Source organism: Pteropus medius, unplaced genomic scaffold (genome assembly GCF_902729225.1).
Source record: "Pteropus medius unplaced genomic scaffold, Ma_sr-lr_union100, whole genome shotgun sequence".
In the NCBI taxonomy this organism is placed as follows: domain Eukaryota; kingdom Metazoa; phylum Chordata; class Mammalia; order Chiroptera; family Pteropodidae; genus Pteropus; species Pteropus medius.
Window position 1 is genome coordinate 434,619 of NW_024346501.1, and position 24,684 is coordinate 459,302.

Genomic DNA, 24,684 nt, shown 5'->3' on the forward strand with positions numbered 1-24,684 from the left:
CTAATAATTACAAAAGGACAAGTAGTAAAACTTTGCCCTTATTATGCTGATGTTTCTTGTATATGTATAAAAATGTCTCTTTGCATGTATGTTTTTCTGCCTCAGACTTAAAGCTTATAGAAAGCAGGAAAAGATTCTTCCATCTACTTTGTGATTTATAAAGGCCTACAGAAACATTTAATGAATTCTTTTAATAATGCTTAAGGTAACTTACAGATAGTCAATAGCATAATTCCTGCAATTACTTTTAATTGGATTTATGTAATGCTTTTTTTCAAAGAGTTCAGAGGCTAAAAACAAGGTAACCAACAAATGAACAAAAAGCAGGCAGGCATAAGTGTTCAGAAACATCATAAAAGGTGGTAAAAGGGCAGTCTGCAGAGAACTATAAGAAAAAGTTCACTTACTAAAACAGATTGAGGATGAGAGAAAATAATTTTACCACTAGCTTTCTAAAATGGCGTGAAAAATAGGAATAATTTATTTAGTTGAAAACATTTATTTTATAGGTTGTTTAGAGCATGGTGTAAAGCTGATTCTATTGCAAGGACATTATTCACAAAGCTTATTCACAAAGTAGATCTAGAAAACTAGGTCAAACAAGCTCAACCAAAGAGAAATATTACTATAATTCCTTGGCTGCAGGCCCACCCAAGAACTTCTTAAACATTAGTCTAAGCCACAGGAGAAATACATTTTCATAAAACACCATTATTTATGACCCTAAATATAGCTTAACATTTTATTCTACTTTGGATTGACTCCAATAGTGCCAACCACTTGCTTGACAAGCAACCAGCCTAGATGGCCTCACAGTTTAATAATGCCTTATGAATGTGAGATGGAGGGACTGAAGGATGCGAGGAATGAACAGAAGGAATTAGTAAAAGAGAAGATCGTCTGGAGTGATTTTGCCATAAGTAATCTTGAAGGTAAGAAATATTTATGGAGCACCTATTATATGTAATGTATTTTGTAATGAGTGAGAAAGTTTTTCTATTTAAATCCTAAACACACATGCTATAATAAACTTTTCTTGGTTGTTAATGTTCTAGACTGCATGTTCATCTGGAAAAATCTCAAATCCTTGAGTAACTGCAGTTTTTTCCCCATTTCGCCTGTCTTAATCCTTCATGAAGTTATTACACCTCTACAGTTCAGAACTAAAGGACATTGGGGAAAAATTAGAGCTCCCTGTGTCCAGGGGGATTTACACTGTGTGCCTCAAGGGTTCTTTGACAAGAATAGGAAGTAGGAGGTAGCAATATTAAATCTTGTAATCTGCAGTATAACTGTAGGAAAGTCACTTCATTAATACAGCCATCTTTCCCTTAATTTCTGTGTTTCTTTCATGCTTAAAACTCTCGAAAGGCTCCATATTGTACATAAATGAAATTCACGCTGAGGTCCTATGTGACCTGGTCCTGACTTTTCCAGTAACTTATGCTCACTAATGATCCTGCAGGTACGTGGGACTCTTCTGCTAACTCCTACCTAGGACCTTCCCCTCCCTGATCTTCCCACAGCTGGCTCCGGCTCCTGCCTGTCATTCAAGTCTCAGCTCAGAGTCACCTCCTCCATGAGACCCTCTCTCATCACACAAACTAAACTATTCATTCTAGCACCCCTCACTTCATCATTCCCTTCTGTTTTATTTTCTTCAAGCACTTGTCACAATCTGAAGTTCAGTGTCTGTGTCTTGTTTACTCATTTTTCATTTCCTGCTACTACCAGAATATAGGAGCAAGGACTTTGTCCTAGTCCCTGCTGTATCCCTGGTACCTAGAGCAGTGCCTGCCAGACAGTCAGAAACACTGACTGAATAAATAAATCCAGAACTTATTTGGTCAGCAACTTTCTTCATCCACAGCGTGACCATAGTCATAGAAAGCAAAAGCATCTTCTGAACACATAAAATCAGAAGAAAAAAATAATCCATAGTAAAACTCATGAGATTTTTCTGCTGATCCACTCAACACCCCCCCATCCCATAGAGCCTTTTTACTTGTACTTTACATAATTAATAAACTTGCCTTACAATTTAAACAATTTTGTTTCCTGACCTGTGATAGATTAAAAGAAGTATATTAGAGGTAGGCACACTAATAGCAGCAAGAAAAGAGAAGCCAGCATGGAAGAAACTAAAAAATTACTAAAAAGCAAAGAGAACTCACAGAGCAGAGTATTTGGGAGTATTAAGTATAAAAGCAAAGAGTCTTACAAATCTAAAGTTACTAGCAAGCAATACTGCTATTATAGTGATTACTTCAACTATCAAGAAAATTAAATTATGTTGTATGTATACATAAGGAAACAGGGAAATAATAAATGTTAAGGACTCTTTAGAAATGATTTTTATCCAAAATGTTATTTTCTTATTGTTATTTCCAAGGGCAAGCAAAATTCAGTTTTTTTAAGAGAACTAATTTCTATGGAATATATTAAAGGAAGTCTCTTACTCTCTCTCCTTCCCTTGTCAAAATCAGAACTGTGTAGCTAACCATGTCTCTTGAAGTTTGGGCAGCTAGAAAGCACATGGCTAACTTTAATTTTTAAATATACCAGCTCTATAGGCCTTTATGGCATGTTCCTTTGGATTCTTTTCCTAATCTTGACCTGATCTTTTCTTTATCTTGACCCTTCTTTTTATTTTCTTTGAACTGATTCTTTGTTGCTAGTGTAGTAACCTTCATTATTTTAATTTATCATGTGTGCTATAGTTGTGAGGTACTTGAAATCCTTTATGGGAAAAAACTGAGTGTATATAAACTCTTGAAATCTCTCTGCATATGGCATGGAATAAATGGGGTGATATTTTAATTGTTACTTCATCATACAATCAGATTGAGCAGTCAATGAAGAGTAATCATGCTCCTTGCAGGTAAAATGGAATTTTCAAATGATAAATGATAATTATAAGTGCTTGACTAATGTTCTGGAAACTTTTATCTCATAATCTGGACATGGTAGTTGAAAGGTTAATACAAAATCACACATCCTGAAAATTGAAAGTTAAATTCCAAAAAGTTAAAATTGACTAAATATAATCACAGGAAATATGCACAACACAAAGGGCAGCCAAAAAAGAGTCACAGCTGCTGATTACTTTAGAATGAAGGAAAGTGAACTTCCTAAAAATGCGGTCCTACAACAGCCCACAATGTAACTACACAGAGCCATCGTTCTTTCTTTTGCTCACGTTTTGATTTTCATTGATGTGGCTCACTTCAAGGAATCAGTATAACCAAGTTTGAGGAATGTGGCTTATATTCTCTTTTTTGTTGTTCTTGTTCTGACTCCTCGAACACTGGGTCAGGAGTCCCAGTGAGCTGCTATAAAGTTGAAGAGATCACATGCAGAATCCAAGACGGCAATCTGCTAACTATAGAACCCCACTTTTACTTAAGGACTTATGTTTGTGTAAATCTTGTAGCACTTATAGTCTCTAAAAATCTACAAAAAAAAAAAATCTTGGAAAGAGAAAATTTACTGTATCAAAACCAGTAGCAGATTCTGGAAGCAAATCTATTTATAAACCATGTAGGCAATAGTTCGATTCTGATATTACTTAGTGCGGGGATGCTCTTTTTAAAAATATTCTGAAAGACTATAAAAATTAGCTTACTTAAAATCTGAGAGGGTTTAGAAAGGACATTTATACAAGGCATCTTATAATTCTAGTTGATAACTCTCTGAAAGTATTTTTGGCCTTTATTGGGTTGGTTGTCCATACTTGCTCCCCTCCTCTCCACATTCCTTCAGTTTCTAGAAACTGTCCCTTTCCAAGATTTCCATGGTTATAACTAACTCTGGACTCTGAGCAGACCTGATAGTACCATGTGAGCTGCACGGCCCTACCCCTGCCGCAGTAGATCGGGTAGACACACAACCTGCACTGGACCAAGGAGCCTCTTCCCAGGGGATTGGGAAGCAGACCTGAAGGATTCTGGTCTTAGTCTGGATTGTCTTTAAAGAAAGGAGATGTAAATTTGAGAATTATTTCTCCCTGTGGAACAGAGAGTGGAGAAAGCAGATGGACAGAAAGAGAAAAAATGATTCAGAGAAGAGTGCAGAGAAGGATGGAGGGCAGTGGAGAGAAGAGATGAAAAGAGAGACCTGAATGCTCTGGAGCCCTCATTCCAGTTGGTCCTGAAGCCCGTCCACATCTCTGCCCCCGGGTTCTACAAGGCCCTACCCTCAACGCATGTGTTCTCCTTCTAATGAATCCTCTTCTTTTGGGATTAAATAAATAGTTTTGGGGGTTTCCATTATAGACGATCAAGAGTCCTAACTAAATCTGCAAGTGATAGAAGACTTTCGTTCAAGGGCACAAAAATTCAGAGTTAAACGGAGGCAACCTGTTGGAACTGATTAAAAATAGCTGAGTAAGGACAAGTCTCTTCATTATTCTAGATCTTAAATCCTGCGTGGAACTAGTTTTCAATAATCTCTTTGCTGAATAATTTATTCATGCAACTAAAAACACAGAACAACCTCTTTTAGAAAATTTATTTCTTTGTAATATGGAAGGTAATAACAAAACACAACTTGCTTTTGCATAGTTATTTTTTTAAAAACCTTCAATTTAGTCTTTTTGTCCAAATCTTTCAGGCAAAATTTAATATTTGACTAACTCTACCAATATTTTATAAAAAGTTTAACACTAAAAATTAGAAAATTGGGTATATGTTGACATAAAAAGTTTAAAAATGTATTTTAGTTCCAATTTATCCTCTAGATATTGGAGAGACTTCTAATTTTATAACTAAAAGAGTTTTCCAACAGTAATGACTTCTAAATACAATCGACTTTTAGAGATTTGTCATCAAAAGCTGTAATTTCAATTGAGTTTTCACAAATACAGGCACAAATACAGTGGCAGGAATTTAGAATCATGGAGCTAGAAGGAAGGAAACCACAGTCTATTCTTTTCTCATTGCAGATAGAAATTAAGACCCAGAATGAAGAGACTTGTCCTTACTTAGCTAACTTGAATCAAAGAAAGGGCTGGCAGCCTATGTCCCAGCTCCTACTATGATTGCTTTTCTACATGGCACAGGGACACACAACTCTGAAGTGGTCCATGTGCTCTATGCCCTCTTCTTCCAATCAAGATGCTGAGATATATGTAGTTCCATGAGGGTAACACCTGTACAATGATCCACAGGACTTCTGTGTGTGATTGTCAAGGGAAAAGGTAAAGAGAGGAAAAGAGTGAGAGAACGTTGTCATGGGAACACCAAAGAAAATTACAAGATGAAAAAGAATGGAAGCCCATTCTGTTATCTCAGGATTTATTTACTCAAGTAATAAATCAAGACATCTGAGTCAAAACCAATGCAGTGTAAAACAGACCAAAGAAAAGCTTTTCAATGTAATCGATACCGTCTTCTACACACCAACATCTTTTAAAAGGGACACCACTGCACATTTATCCATATCACTGTTAAAATTACTATATGGCATCTTTATAAGCTCTCTCTTTGTTCTAGTTGTAAATTCTAAGTTGCTCACCAAGAAGGGTTAATATAAAAACAGAATGATCTAGAATATTATTTAATAAACAGAACAGTTTCTAAACTTATGGCAGGCCGGAAAATTCAAGCAGGCTTGGGTAAGTAAATGTGTTTACCCCAAATGACATAAATGACCTTTTCCTGGGGGTCATGTCTATTTGGGGGTCAGTCTTCAACTCCAAAAGGGAATTGCATTCAAATAGAATCTGTCAGAGAAGGAAATATCAATCATTAGAGTACAGAGAGCTTGCAATTCTGGCCCTAAAATTCTGTGATGGGGATCCATGTTGTTGCTCAAGGAAGGCACTGACTCTTTTATATCGCTGAATGTTAATCACCTTTTCAAAGGTTCATTCATTCATTTATACACCTAATCGTTACATGCCTGCTATGTGCCAGGCATAGTGCTATTCATGTATAAAACCATCCTAGTTCCCCACTGAAATCCTACCTCTCCTTGAGAGAAGCGAGCTCACTGTGTGTAGCTTCCCTGTGGTGAAGTCGTTTGACAGAATAATCTTTAGAGTCAAGCTGAGGTAGATGAAATTAAGTTATTTTAACACTTTTATTTCATTAAACAGTTTCATTCCCTTTCTGAGTTCATACTCATCAGAATGTCAGAACTGGAAAGACCTCGGAGACCAAATGAGACAGCCCAGCTTTGCTCAGTGAGTCGTCGGGGACCACTTAGCTAGTTAGTTGGCAGAAGCAGAGCTTCATTTTTGTCTCTTAAATCCCAGTGCCAGTGACCTTTACTCTAAATAAAAATTTTCTATAAACAATTTAACGTACTTTAGAGACATATTTCAGACGTTGGTTTTATTCTAAGGCAAAACAATCCATGACACAGAGAGTTAAAACTATTTTCTCTAGCCTGCTACACAGGGCCTGTTTCTAAGAAAACTGACCTACATTGATTTCCATTCACTACCTGCAGGAATAATGTACCCATCCCTTCCACACAAGCCTCCCACTGACTCCTCATCTGTCTTGTTCATTCTCACCCTCTCTTCTAAACCGTGAACACTCCTAGAATCTGGTGATGAAAACTCAAAAAGTTGATTGTTTTTTCAGGTGAGAAAAGAAGAGAAAAAAGTAAGATGAAAATAGAGAAGTAACACTTCTGGGAAATTTAAAGCTACAGGTGGAAATTTTGTGGGTTTTGCAAAAATGGCATTTGGGGGAAATTTTTAAAATATATTCACTGCTAGTTTCCCAATGTCATTGCCAGTTGATACCAAAAGTCATTGTTATTTCAAAATATAAAATATATATAAGATGCAAAGACCAAGTAAAAATATTAGAAATTTCCCAAAATGACTGTCAAGAAAGCCTTTTCTCCTCTCCTTTGAGTTGTGTCTGATTTCAAAATATAAAATACGTAAGATACAAAGACCGAGTCAAATAAAATTAGAAATTTCCCAAAATGATTGTAAAAAAAGCTTTTTTCCTCTCTTTTGAGTTGTGTCTGTTTTCTGTGTCTTTGTAAAGTTTTTGTATCTTTAGCCCCAAACTCAAGTCACGCATTGACAGTTCCTCATGTTCCCACAGAGAGGCAGCAGAACATGGGGTCCAAGAAACTGTTAGGGCAGGCTCTGGCCCCAGACCATGGAACGCTTTCTGATTCGCACTGATGGACTCACCACAGGAGCGGTGCAGCCGTTGGCTGGTGTTGCTGGGAGCTGGAGCCCCATGTCCTCTACAGCTAGACTTTCAGTGCTTCTAGAAAGCAGTGCTTGTTCACACAAGGCCAGGTCATTAGATCAGCTAGTCCTGAGGGCCTTCTCCCACCCTCTCCACCAGACAAAGTGGGAGTGTAGTAATGATCACCAGGTCTCAGGAAATGGTGGATTGCCTTCCCAGGAAATCTCACCCTCTCAGAAGAAGGTGAGAGAAGACTGAAAGAAGTCTGGCCTCAGAGGTGACAACTTTAGCTCTGTCCTGTGCTGCCATGTCCTAGTCTTGGGTCTCAGCAAGTTGCTGACCATCCTCAAGCATCTGTCTCTTCTTCAGTGAAGTGGGGATGATTTTGATGTACATCTTAACAGAGTTTTGAGGTTTAAATAAGAGGAAATAGTGCACTGAACCCTCTGCAGGTCATAGAGTATGACAGTTGTTTTCACTAAAGCCAGTCATAGCATAAATGAAGAACCAAGTGATTTGATTTGCAGCGATCACTCCTTATGATACTTAGAAAAATGTAACTGAACAATTTTCACTAGGGAGCCCATTTGTTTGAATAGTGAGAGAATAAATTTAGCCACATAGAGTATTATGAAGAAGAGAGTTTACATTTAAGATCCAGATTTTTATGCTAGGAAAGTATCAATCCTATGATACACGTGTAAGAAAAGATTTTGCTTCCATATAACCAACATTTCACTTTAATAAATATAATTGATCACACTTTTCTTGAGTGGACGTATCACGTGAAAATTTCCACTACAGGTAATCAAGGGCCTCATCATTCATAATTGACAAGAAGACATTTTAAATCAGTCTTCTGCACTTTGCTATGACTCATAAAGCTAAATTTCAAAACATGAGAGGATCGGGTAATTCTCATCAACTAATCTATCCAATCTAGAGGACACCTTCATCTGCTCAAGGCTGGGCAGATGGAAAAACTATCTCTGCTGATTTTGCTGCTTTCTCTAACACCCAAGACCAGGCAGTGGTCATCTGTCGGTTAGTAATAGCCATGAGGTATTTAAAGGCCTTGTGGTTCCGAAGGTGCTAATCTAGCAACTCCTCTCCTTCCCATGAGGGAGAGAATCATAGCAAGGTTAAAGATGTGTTTTTATAGCCCTGCTTCCTCACCAGACCCACCCTACACTGACACCTCTAACTCTATGGCTTTCTTGATCCTACCTGGTAAACCACTGGTTTTTTTTTCTCCTCTTTTCTCCCTTAACACAGGGCTACTGAGGGCTCCTTTCACTGGCCAGACACTTTATGTCCATAGCAAATCTCCATAGCAACTATGAGGCAGGTTTTCCAGATGAGAAAACTGAGAGCTCTGGTGAGTTGCTTAAGGTTAGGACTTGAACCTGGGGTTTCTAAGTTTTTAGCAAGAAATCTTACAATCTTTACTTTAGATGGGGCAGATGTCTAGGGCCCTGTTAGGCCCATTAAGCAGATGTCTGGGGGCAGACAAGGTGGAAATCTACCCACTTGGACCAACTCCCAAAGCTCCTTTCCCTGGAGAAGGGGCAACAGCTCTGAGGCTTTGGCTTACACTCGGAAGATGGGAGGGGAGAACAGGGCAAGATGGAGTTTTCAGGTCATCAGAACAGCATTAAAGCACACAAACAGCTACTGTGTGACCCCACAGACAGAAACTGGTCTCTGACACATGGGCATGTCATTCCTCCTAAATCCCTGTCGGAAATGAGCGATACAAGAACCAGGATGGAATGTAAACTGTTTCTTAAGGAGCAGGCTAGCATTTCTCTTCTTCTAAGAGTTCCCCTCCAAAGAGAACTGGGGCTCATCCTTTTTCCCTGATTCTGAACTGTGGCCATACAGGCTCACTGTTAAAAGGAGAAATGGGGAGGCGGGTGGTGGTGTGCAGAAGCATGTAGGAGAGAGCCACAGAATCTAGGTGAAGCAGCATCATTCCCAAGTCCAGGCAGGGCCTCTTTCCTGATATTGTGAATTTCCTCTATTTCTCCTGTGACTTCTCTGAGAGTCCCCTCCGTGTCAACGTTCTACATACTCCAATAAGAGTCCCTCCTCCTCTGCCTCATCCCACCAGCCCCAACACACACACCCTTCCTCACCGTCACCCTATTGCCTGGATATGTGCAAATATGTACAAAGTATAGCAAGATGTCCATGCTATTGAGAAAAGAAAAAGAAAATCATTTTTTTTTCAATCCATCTATTTTGTGCGAGGTATCCCTGAGCTGGGTGGAGAAAGCAGGCTGGGTTCAGATATCAGCATGATGAGGAGGTTGAGTCAGAGAATAAGATGCTAATGACAAAGAGTAGGCACGGCCACGATTGGAGGTCGAGCCCGTAAGAGCTGGAAGAGACCCTGGAGACCACGCAGTGCTGCCCTTTCCCTTCCTGACGGAAAGGGGAGGAGAGGAGGCTGATGCCCAGGGCTACGCATCCACTTAGAGGGGAGGGTGCAAAGCTATGGCTGAGTTCCAAGATCATGCTCCATTTCTAGAAACCTCCTCAGGATTCCCCAAGCCGCTCCAAAGTCCCCAGTGCTCTTTCTGGAGAAAAGGTTTTGCTTCTGCCCTTGCCTTTTTCAAAGCAGGGGGAGGGTTTTTGCTGAGTCACTTCTCAATTCCCTCATCTGAAATTGAGGATGTGAGCCTCTATTTTTCAGGGTAGTTATGAGGATAAATGGGATATAAGAAAACACCTAGCATATCGGCCAGCACATCACAGGGCTCAGTGAATGTCTGTGCACCTCCATTGTCCTTCCCTCTGGTCTTCCCCCACAAAATATGCACTTCTTTGCCCGACTCATCTTCTATATTTTGCAGAGTCTAGGGAAACAGTTATTCATTCCCTTTTTCTACACAAAATGTTGCTAGTGGTTGGGAAGGTGGCACAGCATACAAGAAAGAGCCAGGCCCAGGAGGACTGTGGCTGGTGGTACCTCTGCTATGAAGGTGTAGCCCATGCAGAATGGAGGGAAACCTAAGGATGAGAAACTGGGAACCCTTGTGGGCATCTCTGTCCCCTCTCTCCATTCTCTCTTCCGGTGAGAACAGCTGGGATCTGGGGGATTCAGCCACTCACACTTTCTTACCTTGAGAGGCAGAGCAGCAGGTGGGGCCGGGTCGCTCTTGCTGGTCTGAACAGGCGGACAGTATCTGTAAAGCCTTGCCCTCCTCGCCCGCATGGTGATACCTGTTCCCTCTTTACAGCTCTTCGAAAGTATCTGGCTGGTGGCAGCACCTCTCCTCGGCACAGCCCTTTCACCCCTGTCAGCAGCGTTGGTCAGGGTGGCTTGCGAAACTGAGCATCCCAAAGCATTCCAAGATTGAGAGTCTGTGCCCCAAAGGTCCTGGGGGGCAGTAATAACTGGCCAGTGCTTCCAGCCCATGGACGGATTGCTGCTTCCATCGCTCATGACGACATCTGGGCTAGGAAGTGTGCATGACAGGGGCTGGAGCTGGCCAAATTTCCTGGAGGCTGGGGCCAGGGAACGCCTGCAACATGGGGATCGGCAGACACCACCCCTCCTCACATCCAGATCCTGAGGTTTGTGGCCTCTCTCCTTCTCCCCCTTCGGAGAAGAGCAACAGAAAGCAGCTGGTTGCTTTGTCCCACGGCCCTCCTGCAGCAGGCGCCAAGGAGAAGCAGCCAAGCTCCGTGTGTGCCTGAAGTCCTGGCCTGCCAAGAACCCTGTCCTGGGACTTGGGAAAATGTGTCCCCGCTCCAGGCCTCCTGGGGCTGCTGTCCAGGCTGCAGTGGCTGGAGACAGGGCGGGGAAAGCGCGAGCAGTGGGGGCCTGCAGCTGGATGAAGAGGAAGGAAGTTTTCATCTGCTGTTGCTCAGGCTGCTCAGCCATTTCCGCCAAAGGGGTAGGGCTGGTCCTTGCCAGGGTCTCAGTTCAGACCTCAGTGCCCAGGGATGCAAATGCCAGCAGCTGTGGCCAGAGGTGACTCGGTGGTCCCATGGTTTCACTGACAACCTGAGGAAGCAAGTGGTACACCTTTAGCACTCAGGGGCAGTCTTCATAGAGTAGAGATTAGAGGATGTTGGCTGTGGGACTGGACGCTGCACTCAATTCACAGAATCTCAAAAACAGACAGACTGGTGAAGAACAATCCAGGAGTGAGGGATGGGCAGGGGCAGTCAAGACCTGGCCCCTCACTGTGGTGTGTCAGATGGAACTCCATTTTCTTAACTGTCCGCCTCCTCATATTTTAATCCTAAACTCTGTATTAGCTACACCTGTTAGGTATCTGACCTGTGAGACACTGTGTGATTTTTAGAAGAAACCTCTAGTACACTTCAAAGTGTACTTTTTAATCTACCTTATTTGTACTGATAATATGCAGTTGTAAACAACTTTAATGTTTTAATGAATTTCTACTTTAAATCCTGTGGTTATTCAGGAGTCTCCCCAGGGGTTGTCCTACAGTCCCACATCAAAGTATTTGGCATCACACACACACACACACACACACACACACACACACACTAAATTTTGAAAAAAGAGTCGAGGATGAAAAATACAAAGTAAGGGGAAAAAAGAAGAGGGAAATATGAAATAAGAAAAAAAAATCCAGGTAACAAATTAGGCAGGAGGTTTCGTTGTTTGTTTGTTTTTTTTAAATACTTTAACCTTCTTAACTTGTGAGAACAATAGCAAGTCACCTGAAAACTCACGGAGTAATTCATATTCAGAGTGTTACTATAGGTTCATTTTATCTGACAGTGGAAAAGAAGCTTTTGAGCGCTGCTTACCTTGCTCCTGGGGAGGGCAGAGGGCAGGGGGTGAGAAAGCTTTTTAAAAAACTCAATTTGAACTTGACTGACTGAAAGGGAACCAGAAAATCATCCTCTGAGACAAACTGAGCACATGGCCTGAAAGCTAGCTGCTCTGCAGCACAGGAGCCTGAGCTCTCTCGCTCCCTGACGCCTGGCCATTACATCCCAGTAGCAGCCCTTTGGAGTGATAGAGGGCTCAGCTCTGGCTGACCGCTGCTGGTCAGGGTGCGCCTTAGGAAATTCCCAGGATGAGTGGCTGGGGTTCTCTGTTGGTTTTCGTTTTCAAACATCTTACGACAGATTTTCACCCAAGGTTATGGAAGTCTTGCCCACATTTCCAGATGGGTGGCGTCTCCTCAGAGACGTGTCCGGAGCTGTCTGGGCCAGGCACAGACCACTATAATCTCTTTATAACAAATACCAGAGAGAAATGCAGCAAAACAATATTATGCCCAAGTCTTAGACTCACTCATCCATTGAAATAATGATGGTTAGCTGATCACACTAATTTTCAACAGAAATCCTGTGTGAGTGATGTCGAGTCTTCTTCATGTAATTTCCAACTCTCTTATAAATAACTTGCTTGAACATTGTAATCACTCAACTAATACTTGTTTGCTAACTGATTAATTATTAATAAGGCAAGGAGCTATTTTGTATTCATGTAGAACAGGGATATGGGTGAGAAGGAACCTCTTTATGTTTCAGTTTCTTAAAGTGCCAAGCCTTAAACCAGGTGCTTTACATACCGGAGGTTATTCAAGGCACAATACAATCTTGTGAGGCAGTCGAGGAGTATGGGACTCAGAGAAGTGAAATAATTGCCTGATGCCTTTTTACCAAAACTGCCCCAGGTAGGCAGGAGCTTTAAAGAGCTATGGTATGGGAAGATTCACTTCAACTCCAACCTCCAAACAAAACGATGTATAAAAACAAAAACAAAACGGTGGTGGTATGTTCGAGGCATTCCTCTCTTCTAACTTTTTATTTGCAAGTCTACCACAGCAGTGATTACTACCAAATATTTTATATCTAGGTCATGCGAGCTGGAGTAGAAAAATAAAGAAATGGTGAATGCCACTGGAGACTTGACGGCAGAGCTGACTTGGACGACACATGTAAGACAACTCCTTAGGACACCCTTACGTATTTGGGGGCAACTTTAGAAGGCTGGGGTTCTGTATGAAAAGTAGGGGTAAGTGCCACAGAAACAAGGGTTTCTGTTGTGATGTAAATAGCATAGCTCTGAGTCCATTGTGTGGCTGCGTGACCTCTAGCAAGTTACTCAACCTCTCTAATAATGTTTCCTCTTCTGTAAGATGAGGTAATAATACCTACTTTCTAGGGTTGTTGCCAGGATTAAATGGAAGTGTATGTAAAGGGCTGTAATCATATCTGGTTTCTAGTATCTGTAATAGTAATGGTTTCTCAATAAATGTTAGCAACTCTTAGAATTTATACCCATACACTGTTGAGGCTTAGAGAAAATTGGTTGGCCCAATGGAAAAATTTGACCTGTTGTGTAAATTATACCTTTTTTTTTTTTAAGATGAAATGAGCAATGACGTACATGTTTTTATGCTTCCTATCTGATGGGTAAGTATCTGAGAACTAAAGAGTTAATTGGGATGAAAGATGAGTCAGCAGTGAATTTAGGGTGTAAAGACATGTTTGAGTCCTGGCATGAGCATTTATTAGCTGTGGATCAGCAAGTTTCTGAATATCTGTCCTTCCTGACTTACAGAATTGTGTTGAAAGTCAAATGGGATGATCTATATGAGTACTGTGTAAACCCAAATGTAATATATAGTAAGTCTTTAAGTCAGGATGGGTGTTGATATAATAATGTTATCCTTAATAATAACTCTAAATTAAATCATTGTATTTGATTTCTCTGAAGACTCAAGATTTCTTTGTCTGAAAGGATTCTAAGTTGATTTCATATTTCTCCACCACCACCAACTTTCAAGATTCATAAGGAGTGAATGCAAAGAACATAATTTACACTGTACTGTTTCTGCTAATGATTTCTTCTCATCACATCTAGAGAGAAAAAGAACATTTTAGAATCTTCACAAGGGGAGCGGGCACTGTGGAGGGATACCAGAGCATTCACTTCTCTCACTCGAACCTTGTGACAACCTTATGAAGTAGGCAGCATGATCCCCCTTTTAGAAATGCGGGAAGAGAGATAGGGGAGATGAGGTAACTTGCTTAAAGCAACACTGTTAGGGAGGGCAGTAGTTGAGATTTTCATGCAGGTCTGACTCTTTCCACACCTCTCTATGCCTGGGGGACCTCACCCACATGGCTTGGGCAGCCAGTCTGCACTTCTTATCTTCAAAGCCTGGATTCCCAGGAAACATCCACCCACCCCACATGTGTCGTCTTTGCTGCCCAGGGAGCTTTAACCTCTCTAACTGAAGTTGTTTCCCTAGTGTTTTTAAGAGCTTAAATGATTCAAGATTGTACAAAATGGTACCTTCTCCAGATCAGTTGTTTGAGATGAAGAAAAGTAATTCTCCCCAAAGTGTCAATTCCAGAGAACAAGTGTTAGAGGAGTGTGTCCCAGAAAATTCCAGTGAATATTCTACTCAGAGTTTTAAGTCAAGGGAGTCACAGCCTGCCACTCAACACTCATTCATTCTCTCAGAGGGTAGAGTCCACAGCAGTCTGTTCCTGGCAGTTAAGTTGGGAGCCCTCTGGAGTCACTGTGCCCAGTATGGTAGTGACCCATTGCATCTGATAGGAAGAGGAGAAGGTAGTAACTATAGCCCTCTCTCGTTCTAAGGATGTTTTTAGAAAATGTGTACTTGAGTCAAGAAAAGAATGGGAGACAAGGCAGAGGTGGAGGCCGGCCAAGGGATTGAGGGAGAGCTTGGCAGAAATGAAACCCAAATGGCTAGGGAGGCATGAAGAGGTAAGAGAGGCATGCCAAGAGGGCACTGATATGGGGACCAAACTGAAGGATATGAAATAGGAGAGTCAGAGCAGCACCAAGAATAAGCCCTAAGCATTCCTACGGATGCCATAACATGTAAGGCTTCAAGATTTTCCAGGATATTCTGTCTACAGGTCAGGAATACACCTTCACAATTGTAGCTTAGTTTCCTTCGTTATTATAAGAAGATCTTTATAATAGTGAGTTTGATAATGGTGTTGATGAGAGCTACTACACACCTAACACTGCCATAAGCATTATGCATATATCACTTCTAATCCTCAGAATGAGGTGAATATTAGACTCGCTGTCTCAAAGACAGGACCACCGAAGTCTGCAGAATTTAAACTATTTCCCCAAAGCGACATAGCATTAAGTGGATGCAGATCCAGACCTTTCAGCCTCCAAAGTCACCATTCCTTCCGTGATGCCCCACTATTTCCTAATGCATATATTTAGGGGCCAGCTTTATCTTCTATTTTATAGACAAAGACTTGAGATTTAGAGAGGTAAACAAAAAGAAAGTTGGGGATGGGGGAGATAGAACAGGGTAACAGGGTCAAATACATGGTAATAGAAGGAGACTTGACTTTGGGTGGTGAACACAATGAAGTGTACAGATGATATATTATAGAACTGTACACTTGAAGCTTATATAATTTTATTAACTGATGTCACCCCAATAAATTTAATTTAAAAAAAAGAAACTTTTTTCACATTCTCTTTAAGTACCAGGAGTCTACGGTCTCCTCAATTCCTCCCCCTCTTACTTTCTTTGAAATCGCTCCCCTGTGGCCATTTTGCCTTTTCCCAAAAAGCAAGCTGAGCTCATTTCTTCAGGAGATGACACCATGCGATAATTGTGATCATTGTTTATGGAAGAACCAGATGGGAATGCTTGAAAAATATTCTAATTAGAAAGTCCTTCGTGTTTATCCCGTTTCTATTTTCTCCACTGCCTGCCACCCTGACACCATGCACACATGGGTGTATTTGAGAGATTCTTCATATTTTAAGTTGGTATGTGCCTCCCTGGCATTTGATCACACAGGCTGACTGCTTTTGAAGTAAATGGAAAAAGTTCTTGAACAGACTAGAGCACCAGCCATGAGGAATTTAAATGCTTTGTCCTGTGTCATGCCCAGATGACGATCCTCTCATTCGTGGTTTCTAAACCCTTTCCACTGTGGAAGTGCTGAGCAGTTAGAGATGGGGACCCTTTCAGCCAGGTAGGGATCGTGTTCCACTTCACAGAGTGGGTAGGGTGGGGTGGAGCCGGATGGGGTGGTTTGAGGTACAAGGAGTGAGGTTTGAGGTATTCGTACTCTGCAGCCCCGGCCAGAGTCAGAGGCTGTACCTCCTTCTCTTAATCTCTAATTGCTGTAGATTGTTCCTCAGTGAAGCCATCCTCATAGTATTGTGAGTTTACTGGAAGCAGCTTTCAAAAAGCTTTATCAGCTGAATAGGAATTATTTCTAAGTGCACATTTTATAAGTAATCAGAGACAATGGCCTCTTTCTACTGAATTCAGTAATGGCTGCGATTTTATGTAGTGCTCCCATATACCAAGGATTTCCCATTGGCTATCCAATTTAGTCCTCAAGAGGCCACAAGGATGAAGAAATTGAGGCCTGGAGATGAAGGTCACTAACAAAGCCAGCACTCAGGCTCCTTTCATCAACTGCAAACATTGGGGGCTCTGAAGTGCTGCTGCTCTATCCTAGTGCCCCTCAGTGCTACCTCTGTCTTCATTCCCAGCCTACCCCTATGGAGTCCTTCTAGTGCTTACTCCACCCAATTTTACTAACTGCTGCTACACCAGTCTTCTAAGACCCCAAGTCTGTCACGCTTATGACCAGTGGTCACCAGTGTCTCCAACATAAAGGTCAACTCCACAGCCAGTGGTTTGACTTTTCTCCACTGCTCCCCTGTCAGTACCCCTCAAATAAGATGCGCTCCCCAGGCTCACCGTGCAAAGCCTTCACTCGAACCCTTCTTCTCTCTGTCTTCCCCACCTACGCAAATGCTACTGTCTCCTGAATCCTGTCTAGATTACACCATCTCTCTGGCATCTTTGCCAGACACTCCAGCCATCAGTAATCCTTCCCTTTCTAGCACTTTCTTCCAATAACATTTATTCTGATGCCAATCACACATTGTTCCTTAAGGTGAAAGAAAGAAAGAGAAAAGACAGGAAAAAAAGAAGGTTCAAAAAGCTTTAGAAAATTTTTTTTCTTTTTTCTAACTCCAGATGCAGTCTCAAAAGCTATTCAAAATATTTTAATGTTGCAACTCTTTTCTCATAAGTAAAACATTTGATTCAGTTATTGACTCATATCAGAATTATTGGCAATTTTTTAATATATACCAGATGACAAAATTCACTGAAATGCTATCAATATATGACTAATTCAGCGGTAAGTTTGGAAAGCTATGTGTTTGATATGTTGACCTCTATAATGAGGCACTGTTTAAGCAGACATAAAAGAGGTTTTATCAGGTCTTAATAAAAATAATTATTAAACATATATTGATTGAGTACCCACTTTTTCTCCTGCAGTGGCATTATCCTCCAGTAATGGCCCTAAATCAAGTCTTTGAAGGAAAAACACACTGATTCTCAGTTCTTCTTGGGGAGTTTGACCCCTTTGCTCTATTCTCTAATTCCCGCAAGGGCAGAATGACCCAGAAGTCAAGAACCAGTCACCTGGATCAGTGTTAAACACAAGTTCTGTCCCAAAAAAGGCATGATGTGATCCTTTAAGCAACAGGAAGGGAGAGATCTAAAATCTTAGAAGGCCAGATAATATTTGCGATCCTTACTTGTCCAAAATAAATTCCCGGCGTTGGTTTCAGGATTTCTGGGCTTCTGCTGTACTTCTTGACTGGTGCTGTAGGCTGAAGGATTGCCTCCCACTGGAGACAGGTCCAGGCTTTGGTTTGGAGAAGAGTAATGAAAAGGAAAGAGCCTTAGACCAGGCTGCATTACTGGCCCCACACCTCACCAGTAGCACTGACGTGAAAATTCAATCTCTGTATGTAAAATATGAAAATATCTGCCTTGACTCAGAGTACTGCTGAATAATTACCATGTTAAGACTGTAAAGGAGAATTTGAGTCCTGACGCTTTCTTTTAAGATAAGAAATCAACTGAATAACTGATGTGTCTAACATTAGTGGCATATTTGTCATTGCCATGAAGCGACACAGGTTTACTCTTCCAATAAATGCTGTTGGACATTTGTGTGCCAGGCACTGGGAGTCCTGTGCTCCATGGACTACGAGGTAAGTATGCACCAGTCAGTACCCAGAAGCAGCTTAGATCCAGTGGGGCGCTGCCAGTACAGGTAACTCTGAATCCAGGTGCAAGCAAGTAAATGTCCTTAGAGGCAATGGAGCCAAAGTGCTACAGGGCTCAGAAGAGGGGACATCATATTAGACCGGGGAGAGTCGATAGAAGACTGACATTTTGGACTGAATGTTTTCTCTTCCCCCAAATTTGTATGTTGAACCATCAATGTAATGGTATTTGGAAGTGGGTTCTTTGGGAGATAATTGGGTCAGGAGAATGGAGCCCCTTTCGTGGGTTAATGTCCTTATAAGAAGGGGCCAGAAGGCAGTTCACTCTTTCTTCTGTGTGGAGACACACCTAGAAGTCAGCAGTGTGCAACCAGAAAGAGGGCTCTCTTCAGACATCGAATTAGCTGGCACCTTAATCTTGTATGTCCCAGCCTCCAGAACTGTGAGAAATAAGTTTCTGTTGTTGATAAGCCACTCAGTTTATGGTATTTTGTCATAGCAGCCCAAGCTAAGACAGAATTGCTACCAAGAAATGGGGTGCTGCTATAAGAAATACCTAAAAGTATGGAAGCAGCTTAGGTGTATGCTGGAAGAAGCTGAGATTATCACATAAAGGACTTTAAAAGGTAATTCTGGTGACAGCTCAGAAAACAAAGAAGAGCTGTAGAGAAGACTTTCATATTCTTAGAGAATACATAAATAATCATGTACAACATATTTGTAGAAATACGGAGGGTCAAGGCCATTCTGATGAGGTCTCGGGTGTAAATAAGGAACATGTTATTGAACAATGGAGAAAAGGCAATTCTTGTTGTAAAGTGGCAAAAAACTTAGCTGAATTGTGTCTATGTTTTAGTATTTTGAGGAAGGTAGAACTTGCCAGTGATGAAATTGAATATTTGGCTGAGAAAATTTCTACACAGTATCGAAAGAGCGGCTTAGCTCCTTTTGACTTCTTATAGTAAAATGTAAGAAGAGAGAAATGGTTTGAAGATGGAATTATTAAGCAAAAAGGAACTAGAACTCAAAGATCTGGAAAATTCTCATATTGCAAAAATGTAAACGTGTGCCTAGAAGAGAATGCTTAAGATGTAGCCAAGCAACCGTTTGATAAAGAGATTAGTATGGGTGTGAACCGCCATGTAAAAGAAGCATCATAAATGTTTGAGTTTTGAAGATGAAGCTGAGATGAGAACAGTGGAGAGGAGGCAATTTAGCAAACATTTACTTACTTATGGGTGAGTCTATGCAACAAGTGTCATAGCAAATGATACGATGTATTGTTGCAGAGTTATTTGCTTGCTTAATTGTTTGAAGTCTGTTTTTCCCAGCACCAGGGCAGGCACCGTGTGGTTTTGTTGTCCACTTTATACTCGTCTCTAGCACAGAGCTTAGCACATAGTAAATGCTCAATAAATATTTGTTAAATGAAAAAATGGTGTAAATGGACAAGTTATTGCCTTTAATAAGCTTGTAATCTAACGGGGGAAGGAATAAAAGCATACTGCTTTAATACAAGACAGTATGTGATAAGTACTGAGTAGAGGCCTAAGGAGAGGAATTCTGACAAAACTGTCAGGCAAGGCTCATGAAAGAAGTGACATAGGCGGTGGGCCTTGTAGGTCTGCATTTCAACAGGTAAAGATTGGAGAGAAATATGTTCAAGGCTGAGGAAACTAAAGGAAAGACATGAGAAATTATATAGCAAGTTTAGGGCATGGAATGTAGCTCAGAGTGATAGAGCACCCGCAGAACAGGTGGGGTTTACAATAAGAAATAAGGCTGGAGGGCCTCATTTCAGATCATAAAGAGCCTTGAAAACCTCTTAAAGCATGCGAGGGGGAGGCGATGCTGACTCCGTGAAAGACAGTTTCTTAGTGTATTCAAATCAATCCTTTGGCCCAACAAACCTTTCTCTGGTGTCTGACAACGCTAATTCTCCACACTGCTGGTCATGAGAGAAAGGGTTGATGGTAGCTATGAACCTGCCATGTGCTAACGCTTCATAGGCTGAATTTCACCAGTTCCCGAAGTAGCCACTGGCACCCCCAGTTTTAGATAAGTAAACAGAGGCTCTGAGGGTAACGATCAAGCAGCAGCCTTAGCGAGTGGAGGGCTCTGCAGACTTCAGAGCCATTCTCTGCAGCACTCAGGCTGTGTTCCTTTCAGGAAGCTGCCCGTGAAACACAGTGCATCCTTTTTGCAGGGAGAAGAATGGAGCCAGTATGGAGCACTAAGTCTTGGTGGGCACGTGGTCACACCAAGCGGCCAGATGCAGACAGACAAGGCATGTGGATCCGCTTCACCTTCGCCCCGCAGACCAGGCAATATCGGCTGGTTATCAGTGGATCTGCTTCTCACACACCCTCTACGCCTTTCAGAAGGAAACCTTGCAATAGCAGGAAAAAGGCCATATTTATCTTGAAAGGCCACATCAAATAAAAAAAAGAGTGGGGGGTGGGTAGGAGGCAATAAGCTACATTTAAAAGCACAACTGTTTGAAAACAGAATGCTTTCACTAGGTCTGTGCAGCTGTTCAAATAATGGAAAATGACTGTTTACTGCACTTAACACACATATGCATTAGGATCTCTTTTTTCAACTTAGTATCATTTATTTTCCCCTGGTAGTCAGGATGGCCTTATAAGTGGGAAAGGAAAAAAAGTAATCGAAAGATGCCAGGGAGGGATACTTGGCCTAAAAGATATGCTCGTCAGAGTGACATAGACCCAAAATTTCTACCCTTATAGATCCATTTCCCTGGGTTAATCATTGCCTTGGGGGGGTGAGGGTAGAATCTCCTTTAAAATACTAATTTCTTTTGGAGGAGCAAACCCATCACCCCCCTGAAATCTTGGGGCAAGTGGTTTTCTTAGGCTGCTTACATATAGACTGTCCAGGTTCACTGGCTCCTGGGGATGAAGCAGGGTAGGAGAGAGAAGGTGCCACAAGCAGGCTGGGGATAGACTCACCGGCACTCATCATCCCACATAAGCCCCACACAAGCCAAGGGCGTAGGGCGCCTAATGAAGGTGAAGTCCTACGACAACACAGGTTTATTGGGCTCAATGTTTACAACTGTAGTCAGAGAATTCTCCTCTAGTCCTTCCTACTTTAAAAATATGGTAAATCATGTAAAAAAAAATTTTAAAGACGAGTTTCATCCTTTCCAGTTCCTTGTTATTACAAATATTTGCTTCTGAAAGAAATATATACTAGCATGTGTACACACACGTGACTGTGCTTTTTGTTTGTTTTGTATTTAGCAATAGGAAAAAAACAGTTAACACTGAGAAAAATCCAGCCAAGCAGAAAATAGAGAACAGCAGCAGCTGTGAGAAGAGACGTGTGCGCAGGGTACAAACGAGTTTTCTTCCACCCTAGACTGTGTCCTTCTCAGTCACCGGAGTCCCGTTCGAGAAGCAGACGCCATGATGCGGACAGTGACGATGTTAGAGAACCAGATGGGAAAGAGAAGCAGTCAGATGATGTGTTTGAGAAGAAACGCCTCAAATGCTTAGTCTTTCCACTCCTATGACTCATGCACCCACTGCATGGCAGGCCCGGGCTTTGATCTGCCTTGGCAGGATTGCCCAGTCAGGAAATAGACTTTCTGATCCTCATTTTCTCACCTATAAAATGAGAATAATAATAATGTTTCTTTTGCAGAATAGAAACAAGGACTCGATAATATGTAAAAAATTTATAGAATGGATATTGCTATGTACAGATGAGTTATTTTTCCAAATAGATGGTTCCCCTCTAGGCTACAAAATATCCCTAACAAACAATTTTCTCCTGGATGATTTTACACAAATCTTAAAAGATGGATAGGAATTAACCAGTCAAAGCGAGGGAGAGCATTTGTGAGCAAAGAGAGCACTTGTGTTTTCAGTGAGCATGAGGCACGTGGTTTGTAGGACAGGCTGGGGTGCGCAGACCGTGGCGGGGCGGGGGTGGCAGAGAGGAGCCCTGGTGGGTGGGCTCAGTAGGACTAGGCATAAGATTTGAGGCCGGCAGTGGCAGGAGCTTGATCCTGCAGGGCATTGAATGCCTTGTTAGTAAGCTTGGATTTTATACCCTAAAACGATGTTTTTATCTATGGTGTTCAGTGAAATTTTAACAAACATATTTTTTAAAGTTTCTATAGTCAAGCAAGTTCAATATTAAATAGTTAACCCTGTTTCTTTACTGCAGGACTCCTCAGAGCCTTTAATATGCTAATGTACGCATTGAGGGAATGTACTCTGCAGTATGTCTTTACCTTTGACCGCAGGATCTTTTTTTGACCCCCCTCTCTCTCTCAGACTCACACTGCTCCAGAATTTCCATTTTCTATCTCCACACTGGGAAATGCTGCCACCCGCCTCAAGGAGACTTGTCAGGTTCAGTACATGTCTGCACTTGTAAACATTACTGTGGCTTTGCCAGCTTTTTCTGATCTCCGTCTGCTCACCCAGACACCGCTTCAATCTCTTCACACGCTTCTCCCCCAGTGGATGAGCTCAATTCGTACTCTACAGAGAGGATGAAGTCCAAGCTGGAGTCCAGCTTCTACTCCACTCTTTAACACGTCTGCATCTATGGACAGTCCTAGCCTCTCCAAGAGATGTCGCTCCTCCTTCTGAAGGTGGAGCATTTTAGTCTAAGAGGATGGAATCGTCCTAGAAGGGCGGCAACTGGTCAGGGTTGGAGAGTTAGTAAGAAGACAGGTTCTGGCTAGAACCCAAGTCTTCCGATGTCCAGGCGAGGGCCCTTTCCTCAGGCCCTGCTACCATCTACACGCCTCCCGGAGACAGTCCTAGTCCAGGAGGCCCATATATGACAGATGCAGGTCATTAATACATTTTTTTTATACCGGCATAAAATTACCTAGTCACATTGTGAATGTCTGTTGGTAGTATCCTGTCAAGTTTCTTTTGTTTCCTTCCTTTTTTTAAAAAAAAAATGTTATCGTTTAAAATTTATTTTTAAATTATAGTTGACATACAGTATGATATTAGTTTCAGGTATACAACATAGTGATTAGAAATTTATATACCTTACAAAGTGATCACCGCGATAAGTCTAGTACCCATCTGTCACCACGCATAGAATTTTATTGACTATATTCCCTACATTGTACATTATGTCTCTGTGACTTATTTTAAACTGGCAGTTTGTCCTTCTTGTTTCCTTCCTTTTCACTGCACCGTTTCTTCAAGATAAACCACTCTAGTCCTAAAACTACCCAGAGATTAATATACTGCTTTCTATCCAAACAATTAAAACTAAAACTCATTTATTCAGATGCCTTTCAGAGGAGCTCTATTTTTTTTTTTCTTATTCCCCCAGTATTTTCTCTGAATTCCCACCGTACCGAGGACGCCCCAGTAGGTAAAAACAGAGGAGGCCTCACAACGGCAGTGCCCACAGCTGGGGTGCTTGAGATGCACCTTTGCTTGCGGGCAGCAAACTCTGCTTTCATCACCATATTCCCCCATGCATTACCACCGTAGAACCCAAGCAGCCAGGGCTGTGGCTTCACTTAAAATTTTTGGATTTAAAGACAATATATGAATAAAATGGCCATTTAAAGCCCTTTGCTAGAGGCAGAGGCCTCCCGGCATCAGTTCAATTCAACAGGTTTCTTTCTTTACTGCTCATTTCTCTTGGTGTTTAAGGTAGAGCTGTTCTTTGCCTCTACCCTCCTCCTTCCCACCCCAGGTATTTTGCATAGAATTAGTTTTTGTTTGTTTTTAAACAAGTCTTTAAAATCTGTAGGACCATTTTTGAAGTTTTCAAGACTCATAGGTACTTTAATCACTTTTTCCAGGCACCATTTCAATCCAGATGTTTTGAAGGAACTGGGCCTTAGAACTTCAGAACTGGCACACACATGTCCTGAATAAGAGTCCTTGTTCTCCAAGTTAAAAGTAATCTGATTTGGAAGGAGAGGTTGCTTGTGTTTAAAAATAGCCAGCTGAATGTGGGAGGCTTTTCCCAATTACTGTGGAAAGATACTTCCAGGCCTGATTAGTCCCCAAACCACACACTATAACTATTTTACAGTTTGTGGGCATAAGTGTATTCTGAGATAATCTGGGACATTTATTTAAAAACTATAATAATTTGAACATGACAAACCCAAGACTGACCTATTTGATAAAGTCAAACGTTGTGAATTCTTAATGAAGAATTTAATTACTGTATGTAACTTAGTGCAACCATACATTTATATAGTCACTTACATTTTTGAAGAATATAAATATATATCTGCTGGATCATTTTATTGTCCCAGCAGGTTCGCCTTCAATTTTTTTCTAATTTAATTCATTCCTTATACTGCTGCTAGGGATATTTGCCCGTAACACACTCACGAAGCTATGACAGAAAAAGAAATTTATGGCATTTGTAAAAATGACTAGAATTCTGGAGTATGGGATTGAACCTATGCAAGAAAGGAGGCACTTACGAAGATATTGA

At 41.4% G+C, this 24,684-nt stretch overlaps 1 protein-coding gene across 1 annotated transcript in view; it reads right to left on the minus strand.

The window, feature by feature from the left end:
• Positions 1–24,684, minus strand: part of PSD3 (pleckstrin and Sec7 domain containing 3) — a 500,329-nt gene that overhangs the window by 407,755 nt on the left and 67,890 nt on the right. The window contains 1 exon segment of the mRNA XM_039875742.1: positions 10,288–11,175. Within this exon segment, the coding sequence (XP_039731676.1) occupies positions 10,288–11,052 (765 nt within the window). The 5' untranslated portion in view covers positions 11,053–11,175.